At 41.7% G+C, this 17,374-nt stretch overlaps 1 protein-coding gene across 2 annotated transcripts; it reads right to left on the bottom strand.

Moving 5' to 3' along the window:
• Positions 1–5,292: 5,292 nt before the first annotated feature.
• SMNDC1 (survival motor neuron domain containing 1) lies at positions 5,293–15,735 on the bottom strand. Of its 2 annotated transcripts, none has more exons than XM_074593385.1 (6): positions 15,382–15,735; positions 14,528–14,647; positions 10,596–10,738; positions 9,036–9,197; positions 7,794–7,947; positions 5,293–7,076 (listed from the first exon to the last, which is right to left on the bottom strand). In XM_074593385.1, exons 2-6 carry the CDS (start codon positions 14,645–14,647, stop codon positions 6,939–6,941), a joined length of 717 nt encoding a protein of 238 aa, XP_074449486.1. In that variant the 5' UTR covers positions 15,382–15,735; the 3' UTR covers positions 5,293–6,938. The 2 variants fall into 2 exon arrangements, with proteins under 2 accessions (XP_074449486.1, XP_074449488.1); XM_074593387.1 differs by lacking the exon at positions 15,382–15,735 and adding an exon at positions 14,973–15,314.
• Between the last annotated feature and the right edge of the window lie 1,639 nt (positions 15,736–17,374).

Raw genomic sequence — 17,374 nt, forward strand, 5'->3', positions numbered from 1 at the left:
TTTCATCTTTGCAAAATTGTGTGAGGGTTTTTTATATGGTTTGCTTTATGGGTGCTGTTCGCTTTCCTGCTTTATTTTTGTGTTTGTAGAGTAACAGAAGCCCTAAATCGGTTCTCTGCTGAATTTTACAAGAATAAGATGACTTTTCCTGTGGAAACAGAATTGGATGTACCTTCCTTAGGCAGCTTGCCGGCGCAGTAGACACAATGCGCACGCACAGCTCCCTCGTAAGCTCATTCTGTCGAGTCCTCCCCCTATAAATTAGATCCCCAGTAGGTCCTTTTTGCTATGGACAAACCCATTAAAACGACCATCCAGCATTTTCCTTCTTTTGACACCAGCGTATTACAGTATGTCATCTCGCATCTGCAGACAAGGTGGAGATGACTATCTGGCTGCGTTTGTCATGGTTATCCTGTGGCGAGTTGTCACCTGAAGGTCATTCTAATGTCCATTCCATTAGAGGCACGTCAGTGACGAAGGCGGTCTCAAATCTGTCTGTCTCAAGAAATCTGCAGGTCAGTAGAAATGGGGTTAACTGTACAGACCTATCAGTCTCCAGGTTTTGTGGTTGTGTTTTCCTTTTGTTGGTGTGTTTGCTACCATCTGATTCTGGAGGCTGGAGCTCCAGCCTCCTGCTTTTCTGCTTTTTGTTCCCTTTTACTTGCTGCTCCCCGTTTTTAGCCTGTGTTTCTGTGTTGCCCTGTTGAAATGGATGAAACATTTGGCTTCAGTGGAAGTGGCATCAGTCGCCTGCACTAAATGGAGATAATATTTTTTCTTTTTTTTTCACCCCTAGGATAAGCTTTTGTTGTTGTGTATTTTCTGGCACCAGCCATACGTCACTGGAAAGAGAAACCGGGGTCACTTCCTGGCAGATAATGATAAAACCCAGGACTTCGTTCTGAGGTTAGGCAGGTGATAATATTCATAATGAAAAAGAAATAACACAAATAACAGAATAAAGCCTGCTGGTTTTTTTCCTGGGGCTTTGTCCCGTGGACAGATTTTCTGGTGAGTGGTAAATTCTGTCACCTGATAGTGACTGAAACTCCTCTGCATCAGCGATACAGTCTCCAAGTTGTCCTGTGGGACCCTCAGGGAAGAGGAGCGCATCCTACTTCCTGGAAAATACCCCTGTGCTGTCAAATTTGTTTGGAACGGGCCGACAGATCTGGGTGATGTTTGGGAGGATGAACACGGAAGAGGAGAGTGGTTGTCTACATACACAGTGTTTTCCTTTGGAGCGAGCTGTTACAGAAAAGCAGGTTGTTTAACTGGGGGTAATACCTCAGCTCTGACCCTTGCTTCTCGCTCGTTTCTTTCTAAAAGGAAGGAAATTTCCTTTAAGGGAAAGTTCCTTCAATTATTAGGCAGAAGCAGAAATAAGGAGACTATGAGTATTGGTCCTATGGCTGTGTACTAAATCTGTCATATTTAGGGTTTCTGTTTGGGGTGTTGTTGTGTTTGATTAAAAGTAAAGCATTGTCTCACCAGGAGGGATGCTCATGTTGAGGTCCCTTCAAAAACACCGAGGATTGGGAATCGCTGAGCAGGCTCTGGGAAGGGTGGATGATTCCTGGGAGGTTTACACTCCTGCGGAGCTGAACCATTGAGTCACACTGTGCCACTGGCCTGACCCAGTGCAGGTCAAAGGTGTGAAGTGTCATTTGCTTTCAGAAAGATCTTCAGTGTTAACCATACTGTAAGGGCTATGGGTAATATTTAAATTTGTTTTTAGCACACTGGAAAAAAACAGCCCCTTAGTTTGTATTACCCCTACGAGGCCCAGAGCAAGCCAGTTGGTCGAGCTGGTTCTTGTGGCCTTTAGCAAGTCATTCAATGTCGTGGTGTGGAGTCTGGGTGCTGCAGTCACGCGCTGAAGCTACGTTTTAAGACGGTGTTTACTCAGAGGGAACAAAGTGCTGCAGAGGATTGATGTTGGTCAGGGTGGCCCTGGCCAGTGCTTTTAAGGCCGTGAAAGATTTTCATGTACTGGAAATGTGGTGGTTCGGAGAAGCTGGGCAGAGAGGGATGTTGAGGAAGTGGCTCAGCAGACGCAATAATGCTCATCTCACCTTGGGGGACACTCCCAGGTTGGGTTTTTTTTTTTGCAGTAAGGTCCTCTGGGGTGTTTTGTCTTACAGACCTGACTGTAGCGTGCATGGGGCTGGAGGACACCGGCATTTCTTGTTGCCTTCCTGCAAGCAGCAGCTCTGGTGTGCCTCCTCCACGAGGTGATAGCTACGGGGGTAGTGTGAGAGGAGACAGGTTGAGCGTTCGTCTGTTCCCTACCCCATCATGATTCCCACTGAGAAGCGCTAGCGAGCTGGAAAGCCATGCTCATCACTCTGTGCGTGTGCACTCAGCTTGGGGTCAAGTTCACCCCTTCTGTAAGGTCTCATCACCATCATGAACGTTGCAGTAGGGCTTGTGTTTCAGCAAGGATTAATTTTGAACTTGAGGGACATAGCAGCAAAACAGGGTAAACCATCACAGGAATGTAAAGTATTTTATGGTAGTTGTAACATTGCGGTTGCTCGTCAGAATGTACACAGACCTAGTTTGTAACTTGACTTGGGCTACTGGAGCTCTAGCTAGTGCTGAGTTTAGCCAAGGCTAGGAAATTCTTTCCATTTAACCCCTTTTCAAAAATACTTGTCTCAAAACAATGAATTGTTTGGGATCTCTTCCTGGAAGGCTTGATTGGGCAATACAAAAAGCTCTTTCCTCTCCTGGAGTGATGGACAACTGTACAAAATAGTATTCGTTGCCCTAGGGAATACCTGTTCAGCCGGTCTGCTAAAAATGTAAAGTTTAAAACTTAGCATCACTTGTATTCCTCACAGAGAACTTCTCTTTGGGAAGTAACATCACCTTTGAGTCCAGGTAAGAGTGAGATGTTTTCTGTCAGCATCTATCATGGGAAAATTTTGCACTTCCGTACAGACCAAGGAATCCTTGCGAGGCGAGTTCAGCACAGAAAGGTAATGGCTTTACAAAAGGAAATAATGGGTTTCTGTGCCGCAGAGCCATCTGCTCAAGGCCAGAGTTTTGATGTGTGAGTGAAGTTGCTTCATTAGGCTGTACGTTAACAGGTCGCTTGGGTATGTGGCACGGATGTTTAACATAGTCCTGGTGCAAACATCCCTCCTTATTTTACAGTCTAAAAGTGAAGCTTTTCAGAGCGCAGATAACGATTGGGCAAACTGCTGTGCAAGAGCAGCACCAGCTGCAAGGCAGCAAGCGGTACTTCTCCTGGGTCTGGCCCAGGAACATTTTCCATGAGCCCAGGCTGAGCGTAACTGTTGTGAGACATGAAAGCGGTGGTGGTTTCACAAAATATTGCCTCAGTGCTGGTTCCGGTGAGTGGGATGTCAATGGGAAGTATCGAAGTTTGCTATCTTTTTGAGGTTTTCTGTAAATATCTCCAGTGTGGAACTGCAGTCTCCTAAGTCGAAGTCCCTTATTGTACTTAGAAACGTCTGAGATCAAGCATCTACAGAAATAAGTGACACAACGCTCTCACTCTGGCGTACGGGAAAGCAAAAGAGGAATGGATTCCCATGACCATGGAAACTTAAAAGTTGCTACTCTTAAGACACTTCTAAATATTTAAACTGACTGGAGCAGTCCCAGATCTGTGAGTCAGATTTGTGCTGTTTTAACTTCCCCACTAGATTACAATTTATACAAGATTGAGGCTGTAATAGATAAACCGTTTCCTGTAGTAACTTACATTTAAGAGGAAACATACGTCCCGTGCTGCTCGTCTTGCACAGTATCCTGAGATACAAGGAACAAATCTGTGTTCTACAACAAATATCTTTTCCATGATGTCTCTAGCTTAGTGGGTTTGCACACTTTACTTCTACGCTTTTAACTTTTCCTCTGTCATTTCAGTATTTCTAAGTACTGTCTGCTTTATAGTAGCATTTGCTAGCACTGGGGTAGGTACTTATTCTGCCCGGAAGTCAACGCAGACCATGAGTTCTGAAAAATCAGGTTTCTTACTGTTTAGAGCAGCTAATAAAACTGGGAAATAAATTATATTTTAAAAAAAAAAAAAAAGCAAACAAATACCAAAACACTTTCAGCCACGCATTTTGGGACACTTCAGCGTTTGTAAAATAAGGCACTTGTTTGTTTTGGCAACTACCAGCATTGCTTAACTCATGATTTATTTTTTCTACGTGATTTTTCTCAAGACACTTTACCAAGGCAGTGTTCCAAAGCCAGGCTACACATGAACCAGTCCCATCCTGCAGCAGAGGAAATAGCATTAAAAAAAAAAAAAAATAAAAATCAAGTGCCAGAAGGAAGGGCTGGATGGCCAACATGGCAGTTTTGGTGGTCTCTTAAATTTAAACAAGTTGTCTTCAACCTGTTCCCTCTCCTGTGGATCAGCCCACCCCAGTGCTATCCCTGTGTCACCAACTAGTCCAGGTAAGGCATTTTTAGTGTACCAAAGGTTCCTTTCAGCAGCATTTCTTTGCAGCACTCAGCAGAAGCTTATCAGGCAGACGGATTTTAAGAGGCAACTAACAACTTACTCAAAGGAAATGCTGCTTTTCCTACATAAAGGCAGTACAACCATGTACTAGTTCTACTACTTAATTTTTTAAAGGCTCAACATGAGACCAGCTAGTTGTAACTTGTGCTGGACTGTCCATTCCTCACCCATTGAGTTCTGATGATTCAAGTATTAAGTTCTCTTCAGGATGAGTGAATAAACAGTCCTGTGATAGACTATTTATTGTATTTATTATACCAAGAGTTGAGCCAGTAAAAGTGGGTGTCAGGTATGGTTTAAGTCTCTTTCTCCCAAGCCTTTTAAAAGCTTCATCAGGTGGAGTTAAGAAAAGTCTTGCATGGCTTCCTGAAGACTCCAGTTCTGCCTAGTTCAGTGCATTCCTGTTTTAATGTTTCTGCTGCTCTTAGGTAGTGAAAGGGATACAGTATCTCAGTGACCTTCCTCAACAGCTGGCTGTCAGTGTCACAAACTATCACCTATTTGATGGCTGTAGGGTGCAGGCTGTAGTATAGGCTCCCTTTTTAAAAAGCAGTGAGGTCTTCCGTCAGATTATTTTATGGTAAAATAGAGTTTTCCTATGCAAAAGAAAATTTACTCTGCCTGCCACCAGTGAAGATAAGGAAATAGTGACATCTGCTTCATCTTGCAGTGAGTGTGAAATATGTTTGATTCACTTTTGATTATTATATTCTGAACTTCCCCCTTTCCTGACCATTTACTGTCCCCCCCACCATGTACACTTCACATGGTCAAATATATCCAGCAGATTTTAAACACTTTATTTAATAAAAGTTAAACATACAAAACTGAAATTAACACACTTTGTATTCATAAAAATCACCTTCTCCCATTATAGGGAGAACCTCTTTCTATGTATGGATTCTAAACTACCAGTTGTAGAGTTTAGCTTGAGTTGTGACTCAGGTAACTGATGGACATTTCCACCAATCAGTGCATCAACAATTGCTGATGTGACCTGATCTAATTAACAAATTACAAAATGAGCTACATTAACATAATATACAGGGAAATAATGGTCAGGGTTAATGGACAAGAAACACCCTTTAATTATTTAATGGGGGAAACAGCTGATGTACTCTTGTCCACTAACTCAGCCCTAGATTTTACAAAAATAATATCTACATTGTATACAGGGCTACCCATTAACATCTTTAAACACATTACGGGTTCAGAGATGGCACCACTACCGTAAGTGAGAGACAAGTAACAGAGGAAAGCAAATCACACAGAAAACACAAGAAAGCGAGAGCTTTTACACGTGGTTTCCTGAATGAAATTGAAGGGGCTCAGCAGCACTGTACTACAGCTGAAGTTACACTGAACACAAGGGCCAGTCAGTTATTTAAGGACAGACACTTCAGGCTAGCCTTTACTCACAAATGCCTAAGCGGGGTCTGGGCATTCGTATCCGCTGTGCTGCAGTTTGACCAGACTGGATGGAGCAGGCCCAGGCACAAGCCTTTGCTGCCTGTGACCATACCAGCAAACCTACAAGATCTGCCCCAGGGGAGATGACGGCTCCCTTCCGAAGCACAGCCCCACACGTTCTCCAGCTCTCTGATGCTTGGGGAGCGGGGGGTGGGTGTTTTTAAGTACAGTTCTCTACTTTGAAACTGGAGTTTAAATACCTCGTCCTATGGTTTTCTGGTTACATTTCAATAACCTCCTATTAAAATTTGATGAGTATTTAAAAAGAAAAAAACAGTATGTCCTCTGCTTAACTTTAGTGCAGGAAATTCAAACTGGAATTAAAGTCAGATTTATTGTTTCTAGCACATGAATCATCATTAGTAATAAAGATCCTATCGGCCCTGTTCTGCCCTCATTTACAGCTGTACAGATCGATCTTCAGTGGATTTGTGAAGGAGTAATTTACAACTTCCTTAGCAATTCCATGTGACATATAAGCTACAATGGAGTCGAGTTCTCTCTCCCAGAGCTGCAGCGGCTCTGTAATGCTGAGCTTGTCACTGAGACAGCACAGCACTGTGACGACAGAAACGAGGGAGGCTGTTAAGGTGCCATTTTTATACCACCACTTTTCTTAAGGGGGAAAAAAACCCCAAACTTCACTACTAGTATGAATAGAAGATTCCAGAGATCAAAGCTGCAGATAACTACTGCTTCCAGAGTAACAGGTAACAGCAGTTCATGAAAGCATTTATCTGCAGAATGTATTTTAATGCAACTACAAAAAGTTTAATGATTAGGGGGGTCAAATCAATGGCTGGATATTTAAGGCTCGTATCAGCTGAAGCCAAAGTAACAGTGACAAAATGGACTATTCTCTATGTGCCAACAAATAATTTACTTTTAGAAAAATATAATGATAAAAAGATAAGTGTAAAGCCCTGCAGAGATGAAGTTCCACCTTTTTCCTCTGTTACTGAGGCATCAAATGCCTGACATTATATTTAGAGGTATCTTGATATTGTGTCATAGGTTTGTCTGCAATTCCACATGTTCCAACTCCAACCTTGCCAGTTACGCTCTCAGGGGAAGCAAAAATACTCCTCTTTACCTGCAAATTAAACAGAAAACACCATTTCTGAATAATTACTATCTGGCTCTTAAAAAAACCACAAGCAATCATTACCTTTTGAAGTGTTTCAGTATTCTCAACTTCTTACTTTATAGACAGGCATGCTTTCTAAAGGCTAGCTCATCTGTGACATGTTATCAGCAGGTGAGATAACAGAGCTGGGAACCTCCTGGCACCTCAGTACTGGATGTGATCATGGTACTCAAGACCTTGGTTCAGGCCAGTAATGATTAAAATTCACCTCTCATAAGATGATCGCTATTAAGACTGAAGTTTTACCACTTGGTCAAGCCATGATAAAAATTAAGTAAGGTTTTAAAATGTCCTTACTACCTTTTTTGCAGTATGCTTGTTATTCCAGGGCAATTACTTAGCACTGTCTGCCAGGTCATAAACACAGCCAGAAGTCAGGCTTGGAGGTTTAGACAGCCCTCAGGTTCCAAGCTCCAAACAAACACAACCTGGCAACTGACAGTGAGCCCTGATCTCCCAGCTAAGCTCTTAAGAGCGCTCCTCCAAAATCATCCGGTATAAAACCAGGCCTTTTAACTGTACAAAATACCAGTGGGGCACTTCAGAATCCCAAAGATGAACCCCTTTTAAATCCCTTTAAAAACCACTTCCTCCTCTCTCCCAAAGTACCACACAGAAGTCTATGCTCTGTTGTTATTCACATACTGACAAAAGCAAACAAACCTGGCCTTTTTTGTTTTTAGAATAGGCTCTGTTGTTAAACTGTTGCCACTTGACTTTCTGGTCCTCTCGTTCTTGTTCAAGTTCTTTAATTCTCTGAGCTTTTTTCAAAGCTTTCTTCTTTTTATACTCTCGTTGCTGAGCTATCATCTCTTTTCTGGAAAGAAGGAAAAAAGACATTTTATGTTTGTGCCTTTTCATGTAAGAAACTAAAACCCCTGTAAGACAGACACGCACAATAGTTTTCTATAAGTGAATGACAGAAAACAAAACTTGTAAGTATTCTCCACTTCTAGGAAAAAAAAACCAAACAAGTCTTTCCATGCTTATTTTGTATATTTGGGCATAACAACCACCAGCACCACCTGATTAAGACCATGCCAAATGCAACGACCCACAGGATTGCATTAATTTATTTATGAAACTGAAAATGCACTTATCAGTGTTCCTGTATTTCAGAAACATCTAGGTTTTGGAAAATTTAAATAGCCCATTTGAGTGAAAACCTCAAACTTTTCTGGAGGTCTGCAGGACTCTCATGCTACCAAGACAGGGATGGAAGAAAAAGAATGAAGACAAGTTACTTCACTACAGATACAGAAGTTGAAGGAGTCAATCTATGCCACGGTGCAGCACCCCTCAGAACAATCTCTTGGGGAAGGGATCATTGCCTATAGCAAACTATGAAATTGTACTGCCTTTTTTCCCCCCCCAAAAATGTTTAATGTTAAAAATACCTTTCTATGTTAGACACAGCAGGATACTGAGTAAAGCACATCTCCCCAGCAATGGGGTCAACACAGCTATCCTAACACAAGGATGGGGCCGAGGCAGAAGTCCTTCGTACTGGTAAGTATACTCCATTGTGAGCCAGACCACAGATCTGAGTAAAGCCTGCACTAGATCTGGGCTGAAACTTGTAGGCTCTCTGCTTTCAAAGAGTACTAACTTCTTTTTTTTTTTTTAAATCTACTGCTTACATACTCGATACCTTGAGATAGCATAATCAGAGTATCTTGCCAGGATACGTAACACACATCATACCAGTCACAATAATCTACCAAACATTATATGCTAGCCTCATTTAAGATCCTTTTTCAAGCAAATGTGAAGATATTAAAGATATGTAAAGTTTCAAAAAAAAAAAAAAAAGAAGAGATACTATTTGATTAACCAATTTTTATAGCTGCGGGAAAAAAAATAACAACAAAGCAGCTTTCAGACTTCTGCCTGTGTATTACTTACTTGGACATGGGTTTGTTGCCACTGTCCTCTTTTGCTTTTCTTCCCTCTTCCACAGGCTTGAGGTTGAACAGAGGTGTAACTTCAGCATTGCCATATCCAGCAAATGTGACCGCAGCTGTTCCATTCTCCTCATCTATTTCTTCAATCTCAGCTTCATAACACCTGTAAAGATATCATGGCTGTAAGCATGTGAGTAAAGCTTTAATACTCAGCCCTTCAACACCTACACTGTCAGCCAGCTAATGGCATTAAGTAAAAAAATGGCCAATACTGGCCTTCATTTTCAGGGACAATAGACAAATCAAACCAAGAGATTATTTCCTTAAGGTCAAAGGGACACAAGTACAAAGACTAGAATCTGCTGCATCTGACCTTTAGCATAAAAAAGCAGTGGCCTCACAGTTATCAAGACTAATGATTAATGCTGGGGCCAATCTAATCAGAAATCCTGATCTTGTTTCTATTTCTGGCAGGTCATGGGACTGAAAAAAAAAAAAAGACCCAGGAAAATACTGCATTCACAGAACACAGCTTTCACTGAATTCACTGAGGAGTTTTGGAAAATGTCAGCTCACAGAGCAAAGCTTTGGTCCCATTTTTCACCATATGAAAAAGAATTAAGAAAACCTGAAGCTTTCAAAATATTCACCCTTCAACACTTACAAAGTTAAAAGTTTTCTTATTTATTTAAAATAGCAATTTTGAAGTTTTAGGAGAAATCAGTCCATTTCATACTTATGTGTATGAAACATTTTGGTCAACCAAACTGACCTCATAATGGGAAAGAGAAAAAAAAAAGACAACTGATATCATTGCCAAAAGTATTTAAAATAATTGAGTCTAAATTCAGAGCAAAAGGATACATCTAAAGCAAAAAGGGGAAGAAAATGAGATGTTTCACAGACAGTATTCCACTTAGCATTTACCAAATTAATCTCTTGTGCAATTTTAGCAGGCCAACAACATCTTCAGTTGAGCTAAATGAAAATACACAGAAACCCAAACTGCATGAGGTAAAAAATATTAATCTCTGGCTAGCTCTTCACGAAACACTGATCAGAGGTTGATTAATTCTATAGTTACATTAGACAGCTAGTTATTTCATAGACAAAACCCAGCATTTCCAATTAAAAATTAATTTCCAATTAGTGGCATAAACTAAGATACAGCAAGGATTTTTCTTGATAGTAATCAATTACATACATAATGCAATGACAAATTATGAATTATACATCCTAAAACCTTTATGAAAGACTGCTCCGACAGATCAATTCATTAAAGTCTGCCATTTATTACATCAGCAAATGGTAATTTACCAAAGCTACCCTACTTTTATAAGGTTAGTGACAAACAGGGCATTTCTAGAAAATGACCCCACATCTCTTTGCTTTCTATCTAAAATATTGACCTTTATTAAAGAGAGTACAGTAATAGCTAATATCATATTTATTTCCTGATTTGTTTGTGCTTTGAGTCACCACAGGGGCAGTTCAAACTGAATGAAAGTCTCTTACCATTGAACTATTTCATGTAACTGTTAGAGAAGTTTTCTACACTTACTGTCCGTCCTCACTCCATATTGCCATACACCTATCCCCAACCTTCCAGGAGTGACTGGGCAGAGCAGAAGCAGAACTGTCAGAACTTGCAAGAGTTTCCGAAGGTTGTGTTGAAAGGAGATCTTTGGTTAATTCTATGACTTCCTACAAAAGACAAAAAACCCACAAGGAATAATTTTTCAATCTCCATTACCATGCATATTTTAACCCCAAGCTTACTGATTTGGTTTTTTTGAAGTTACTGTGTTAAATTCATAGCTGATGTAAAGTGGACTAAGTTTGTTTTGGTTTTTTTAATCATTTAACTAAACTCACTCATTGCCAATGTAGATAAAAAGATGTATGGTCCTCACTGTATTGCAGTAAAGTTGCCCATGCCCTCCTCAAAATGTCAAAAAGTAGACCATTATTTTTATAGCATTTCTTTCTAGATGAATTGTTTATCCATAGGCACAATAACACAGCTAGACAGTCTCAAGAAAAAACAAAAAATCAACAGTGTGACTCTACACCTGGTTGCACATGATGTTGGTTATTGACAAAAAAAAACCAAACCAAACCACACACCATGTGGCAGAGCAAGTATTCAGCAGAACAGTGCTCTAAAGACATAACGTGAAAGGATATAATGCTTCTGTTCTCTCTCTAGCTGGCAGTTTCTTCCATCGCTTCCCATTTGAGGCTGGCTGGCTATATTATATATAGTAATCTCTAAAACACACAACTACAAGTATAATTGCAGCATTTCTAAGTCATGAAATATTTTTTCAGTTTACTCAAATACGTGGATTAGCTAAACTGAAGCACCCTGGGTGGAAGAACGCCTTCCAAGACTGCCATTCTGTAAAGTCCTCTCATTTATAGAAAAGTCCTATAGAAAGCACTCAGGCGCATAATGAAGAAATTTATTACCTTAAGTCATTTTAATGCAAGTTTCTGGTTTTTTTCTCTAAATTCTCTGACCCCAGGTCAGGCCTTCCCTTGCTTATCCAACAAGACAAATAACAAAATAACAATTTTTTCCAGTTCCTTTAAATATTATTTGTTCACAGACAGAAGCATGCAAAAGCCCCTCCCCAGTTTCCTGTTAATGTTGTATTCTTATTCTGTGCAATCAAGACCACTGGTTTTCACTACTGTTAAAAAGGAGCCAGAACCTAAAAGGCCATTTACTTTCTGTATACAGCAAAGCAACTCTGCAGCCCTTAAAGGAGAGAAATTCTTCAGTTCTTTTGAGTATCTCAGCACGAACCATTGTCACTCTCCTAACTAACAGTAAATATTTAAATTAGGGGAGAGTTACAGGTAAACTGAGGCTCAGTGGAGCCTGAACTCTCCTCATGGTCTCACATCCTAGTTCAGCTGTGGGTGTACAAACACTAACTCAGGAAAAAGCAGTAAAAGCTGTTCTTCATTCCTTAAGAACCTAAAGGATCATAAGCAGTTCCCAAATAAGTTAAAATAATATAAATTTACATGCTTTTTTATCTTATGAACTATGCAACAGGCATAAATGGCCTAACAGTTTGTTTCTATTGCAGTTGTTAATGTCTGAATTTCCAACACGTTCCTAACAAAAGTTCTGCTCTTTGTTTTAGAGGAGCTGCTAGTTAGTAAGTGCAACAGTAAGCACAATCAGTAGCAACTGTAAGCACAGAAACATGCTTACAATTACTTCTACCTACTTTTCTCTGCATTTTCCATAACACTACAGATGAACCACAACAGATTTTGATTATCTAAATACCTAATTTGAGAGCACGCCGCAGAACATAACAGCATTAACCTAATTTTCCCTCCCAGATACAAAATCCTCAACATATAGATAGCTATATTCTGCAAATCCAAGAGGCATCATGGTTTGAAGTAGGTATCTTATCTCAGCAGGTCAAATACAATACATCAGGCATAAGCTACCTGAATATGAGCGTTTCAGCTATTTAAGCTACCAGTAATACCAAACTGGTGACTTACTCTTGCCACATTCATAGATGGCTTATTGTAGAACTCAAACGTGCGTAGTTTCAGACAACTCTACCAAGGATTCTTTGAATTTTATGAAGTCACTTACATACCAGACTATAAATAGCAAACTTTTGGTAAAAATCTTCATCTGATATCCACACGTGTGCTAAGCACACAAGACAAAAATGTTAATTTTATTGCAACCCATGAGATAGTTCCAAAGAAGTCTTAAACAGAACAGCTCATTCAAAGAAAATTTCTGAGCACAAGTGAGACTCCCACAGCAGCTCAGTACAGCCAAATGGGCTGAACAGCATGGCTTGCTGCCACGTCGGTGTGACCCGCAGAGAATACTAGTTAAGAGTTTGCCAAGACTCTTCCTGACCAACTGGTCTTTACAAAGACAGAGAGAGCTCTACACTCCAGAACACAAGGCCCACAGATATCATCTCCAATTACAGAAGATGACAGCTGCCATCAATTCTACTTGATACAAAAGGTAAGTCTGGTCCTTGGGTGCACAGACACTGTCCTAGAAGCTCTTCAGTGAAACAAAAAGTTAAAAGCTAAATATTTATAAGATTTTTTCTAATGTTTCTTTTAACCTTGTTACTCAGGAATAAGCCAAGTACACCAAATGCACTAGTGCACCACTATTCACGATAGAAAAAAAATGTTTCAATTACATAGTAGCAATCTTTTTGAACATTTAGTTGGGACACTGAGGCATCGAACCCATTTTTTCAGTTGTTAGGTTGGCAATATATTAAGTCTGCAAAACATTATGTCATTTTCAAGGCGGAACATATTGATAGCAAACCTTTTGGGGACGAAAGTGTAAAGATCTTCCCCATTCTGTGCAGAAAGCTTTTATAAAAAAGTTTGCAAGTTGTCCTTTCACATCAATGATCTCTGCATATCAAAGCCGAGGTCGTGTTGGTATCGGAAATATCATCCCATATGGGTTTTGCTGTGCATTTTAAAAATATAAAAATATACACATGCTTTTAACAGTGTACAACGAAGGACATTAAGATGATCTACAAAGTGCCTTGTGGGCACAAAGCCTCTGTAATTTAAAAGGAATTCTAAAGATCACTGATTTGAGGCACTAATCATACTGTGGTTGAAGCATCATTTTCATTGCTGTTATTTCCATACAGAACAGTGGTTACTGAATCTTGTACTGGGTAGTTTGATATATTTTTAGATCTGATAGCAATCCACAACAGAAATGAAGCAGCATCTTGCACTCTCATGATAAAATTTAACAGCCCTGCTTTTTTTTATATGCACAAGAATCTGAAAGACCACTTAACTTAAAATTAGGCTGGTGGTCAAAAATGCCCTCAGGACCAAAAATGTTTTTTCGCTCTTAAGGACACGGTATGCTCTCAAATGTTTAAAAAAATGCAGGTGGCAAATGAAGACAACAACTCTTTTCCTTTCTTATAGGAAAACCTTAACACAATCAAGGCTTAGATGTACAAGGAATACTGAACTGCACTCTAAAGCTTTTATCATTGCAAATGCATGCAAAGAATAAACAGATTCTGGATCAAATTATTTTGACAACTCAAAAATAAGCAGAAAGGCATAATGTTAAGACTAGTCCTCACACTTCAGCATAGTAAAAGCAACAAAAAAATTGTTTTCTGAGAAACCTTTTTAAAGAAAAAGGGATAGTAAAGACAGCACTGACATATCTTTCATCACTCTGGCTAAAGTTGTTAACAGAAAAGTTTGCTATATAAATTAGTTTATTTTTGTTACCAATCTACAAAACAGGTTTAAAATAAGACACACTGGGTTTCTTCAAACCAACCCTACCATTACTTTCTTTTCACATAATTTGATACAATTATAAACCCACCAAGTATATATATTTGTTGCAATGCAAATATTTATGAGATTAAACACTTGCTAAAGACCCTAAAGTTTCAGCTACTTATATCCTCAAGTTCTCACCTGTAAGTCTTTCTTCAGTTTTAATAAATCTTCATTTTCTGCATTCCCAGATAAGGCTGCCTCAACTTGCTGAAGCTGAGCTTTGTAGCTAGCCAACTGCTTAGCAAGGTCTTCTGACATCTGCAAGAAACACACGCCCACACAAACACATCAAAACAACAGGGTTGCTGCTTTTTAATCACATCTTGTGCTGCAAGTGAAGTGATGCTGGTAAATAACTAACATGAAAAGCTATTAGTAAATTATTAAAAACACATCTCAGATTCAGTGATGCACTATTTGACAATAAATACCCAACTCACCTTAATTTTTGTACTGTTCAACTATACCCAAGCAATTTCTAAAAAAGAAAGCTTAAACACGTGCCCATGTGCGTGCACTGGGAAAACACATAACTTACAGTATGCAAAGAGCAAAGTCTTTAGGCAATCTCGAAATTACCCACATCTTTAGAAAACTGCCACACACTACAGTTTTCTCCCTCTGGTCGCCACAAGCCACAGCCTGTGCTTGTTTACAGCAGCCAAATCCCCCGCGGCACCGGGGACCCGGCCCCTCCCGGGGTGCTCCGGGAAGCCACCCCCCGGTCCAGGGGCTGCCGCCGGTGAGCCCGGCCCAGGGCCACCCGCTCCTTGTCGGATCCAGCCGGGCGATTCCGGGAACGGCGAGGAAGAGGGGGCCGGGGCCGAGCCCGAGCCCGTGAGGAAGGGCCCGCGCTGGCGGACAGGCCCGGGCCCAGGCCCAGGCCTAGGCCTAAGCCAAGGCCTAGCCCAGGCTCCCTCGAAGCGGGAAGGAGGAAGCCACCGGGCGGCAGAGGGGAGGCGCGGGGGAGGCGGTCAGCCGCCGGTTCTCACCTTGGCGGGCGTGCGGGGCGGGGGGCGAGCGGGTGTCACCGCTCCGGGTCCCGTCGGGCCGCGGCCGCTCCCGTCTGCTTCGCCTCAGGCCGGGGGAAGGGGCGGGGCACGGGCCCAGCGCGCGCCGGCGCTCGCGAGAGCTCCCCGACGGTCACATGGTACCGGCGCCTCAGCCGCCTCGGGTCACGTGCGATCCGCTTCCCGCCTCGCGAGACCACGAGCGGTGGGGCTGAGGGGGTGGGGTGGGCCGAGCCGCGGGGATGACAGTCCCGGCGGTCCCCTCGTCCCCCGGCGAGTCAGGAGAGCTCGGCAGCACCGCAGGGAAACGACCGGGGCCCTCCCTGCTGCGGCTCCGCGGGGCGGGGCGGGGCGGGGAGGAGCGGGGCCGGAGCTGGCCTGTGGCGCTGCTGCCGCTGCCCTGAGGGGGTTGACATCAGCAGAATAGAAATGTTCCACTTCTGGGCTCTTTGTTCACAAGAGGAGTGATGTCAAAGCTCGATATCTGACCGCTGGCTGCTACAGGGGACCACAGGGTACCTGCGACCGCGTGTGCCCTCGCTTGCATCTTTGTTATTGATAATATCACAGAACCATAGAATGGTTCGGGTTGGAAGGGACCTTAAAGGCCGTCTAGTTCCAACCCCCCTGCCATGGGCAGGGACACCTCCCACTAGCCCAGGCTGCTCAAAGCCCCATCCAGCCTGGCCTTGAACACTTCCACGGATGAGGCATCCACAAGTTCCCTGGGCAGCCTGTTCCAGTGTCTCACCACCCTCACAGTAAAGAATTTCTTCCTAATAGCTAATCTAAATCTCCCCTTTTTCAGTTTAAAAGTGTTATCCCTCGTCCTATTGCTCCACTCCCTGATGAAGAGTGCCTCAAACACAACACCTTCTGGCTGCTGAGTGATAATTAGAACGACACAAAACTTTGTACCAATTTAGAAAGAGTAAGTTTCGATATTTGGTCCTACAATGGGAGAGGAAAGGGGGAGGAAAGGCTCAGCGGCCCCTTCAAGCCTGTCACAGGAAGAAAAAAAATATTTCCTGGTGGAAATCCAGTAATCAATTTGGCCTTGAACCCATGAGCCAGTCAAATAAAGCAGGCGCCCAGAAAGTATTACAAAGAGGACCAGTGTCTCTTCCAAGCATCCTGTCCCTCGTGGTCATCAGCATGCAGGGCTTCGCAGGAAGATGACTTCACTTGGACTCTGTGTTTGTTTACATAGTAAGGGGGAAATACATCCACCGTGTTCTGCAACGCTTAGTTTATGCCCTCAGAGGATATCCTGACCGAGGATGAAAGAGACTTCTGTATATTGGTGTATGATTTGATAATTAAAATACAGAAATTATTAGAGGCTGTTCACAGACTGATTGATGGGACCAGGTGTAACAATGAAGATAACAACAGTAGCATCTTTTTAGTACTTTCAGTCATAATCTAGAAATATAGAAAACTTTTTCTCATAAGACTTTGTGGACAGATCAGCAACTGTTGAAAAGATGTACGAATTTATTGATACAGAGCAATCCTAATGACTTTGTGAGCACAACTATGAGTTAAAATGCACATTAGTACAATCAGTTTCAGCTTCATGTCTCAGAAGAAGAAATCTAGGACAAATCCGCAGAATTGAAGTGACAAGAGAGGAACTGAGGAGGCATGCAGTGTCCAGGTATTTCCAAAGGCAACAACAGCAAAAAGGAGAACATTTCTGTGGTTGCATCAGCAGGAGCAAGCATAAGGAGGTATTTTACTTCTATAAAAGTTTTGGTGAGAGTTAATACTGAAACAGTATATATGGTTCTAGACTCTGGAGTTTTATGGGGTCTGCAGACTTCTAAAAAGAGCCACCAACATTATTCGATGGCTGGAGAAATCTGTTTAGCTCATAAAGGCAGACTGGGAGGTGACTTGATTGCAACATGTAACTGATTTGGAAGGAAAATAGTATGAAATACTCCAAACATAAAAACATCACAACACCCAG

Source organism: Larus michahellis, chromosome 6 (genome assembly GCF_964199755.1).
Source record: "Larus michahellis chromosome 6, bLarMic1.1, whole genome shotgun sequence".
In the NCBI taxonomy this organism is placed as follows: domain Eukaryota; kingdom Metazoa; phylum Chordata; class Aves; order Charadriiformes; family Laridae; genus Larus; species Larus michahellis.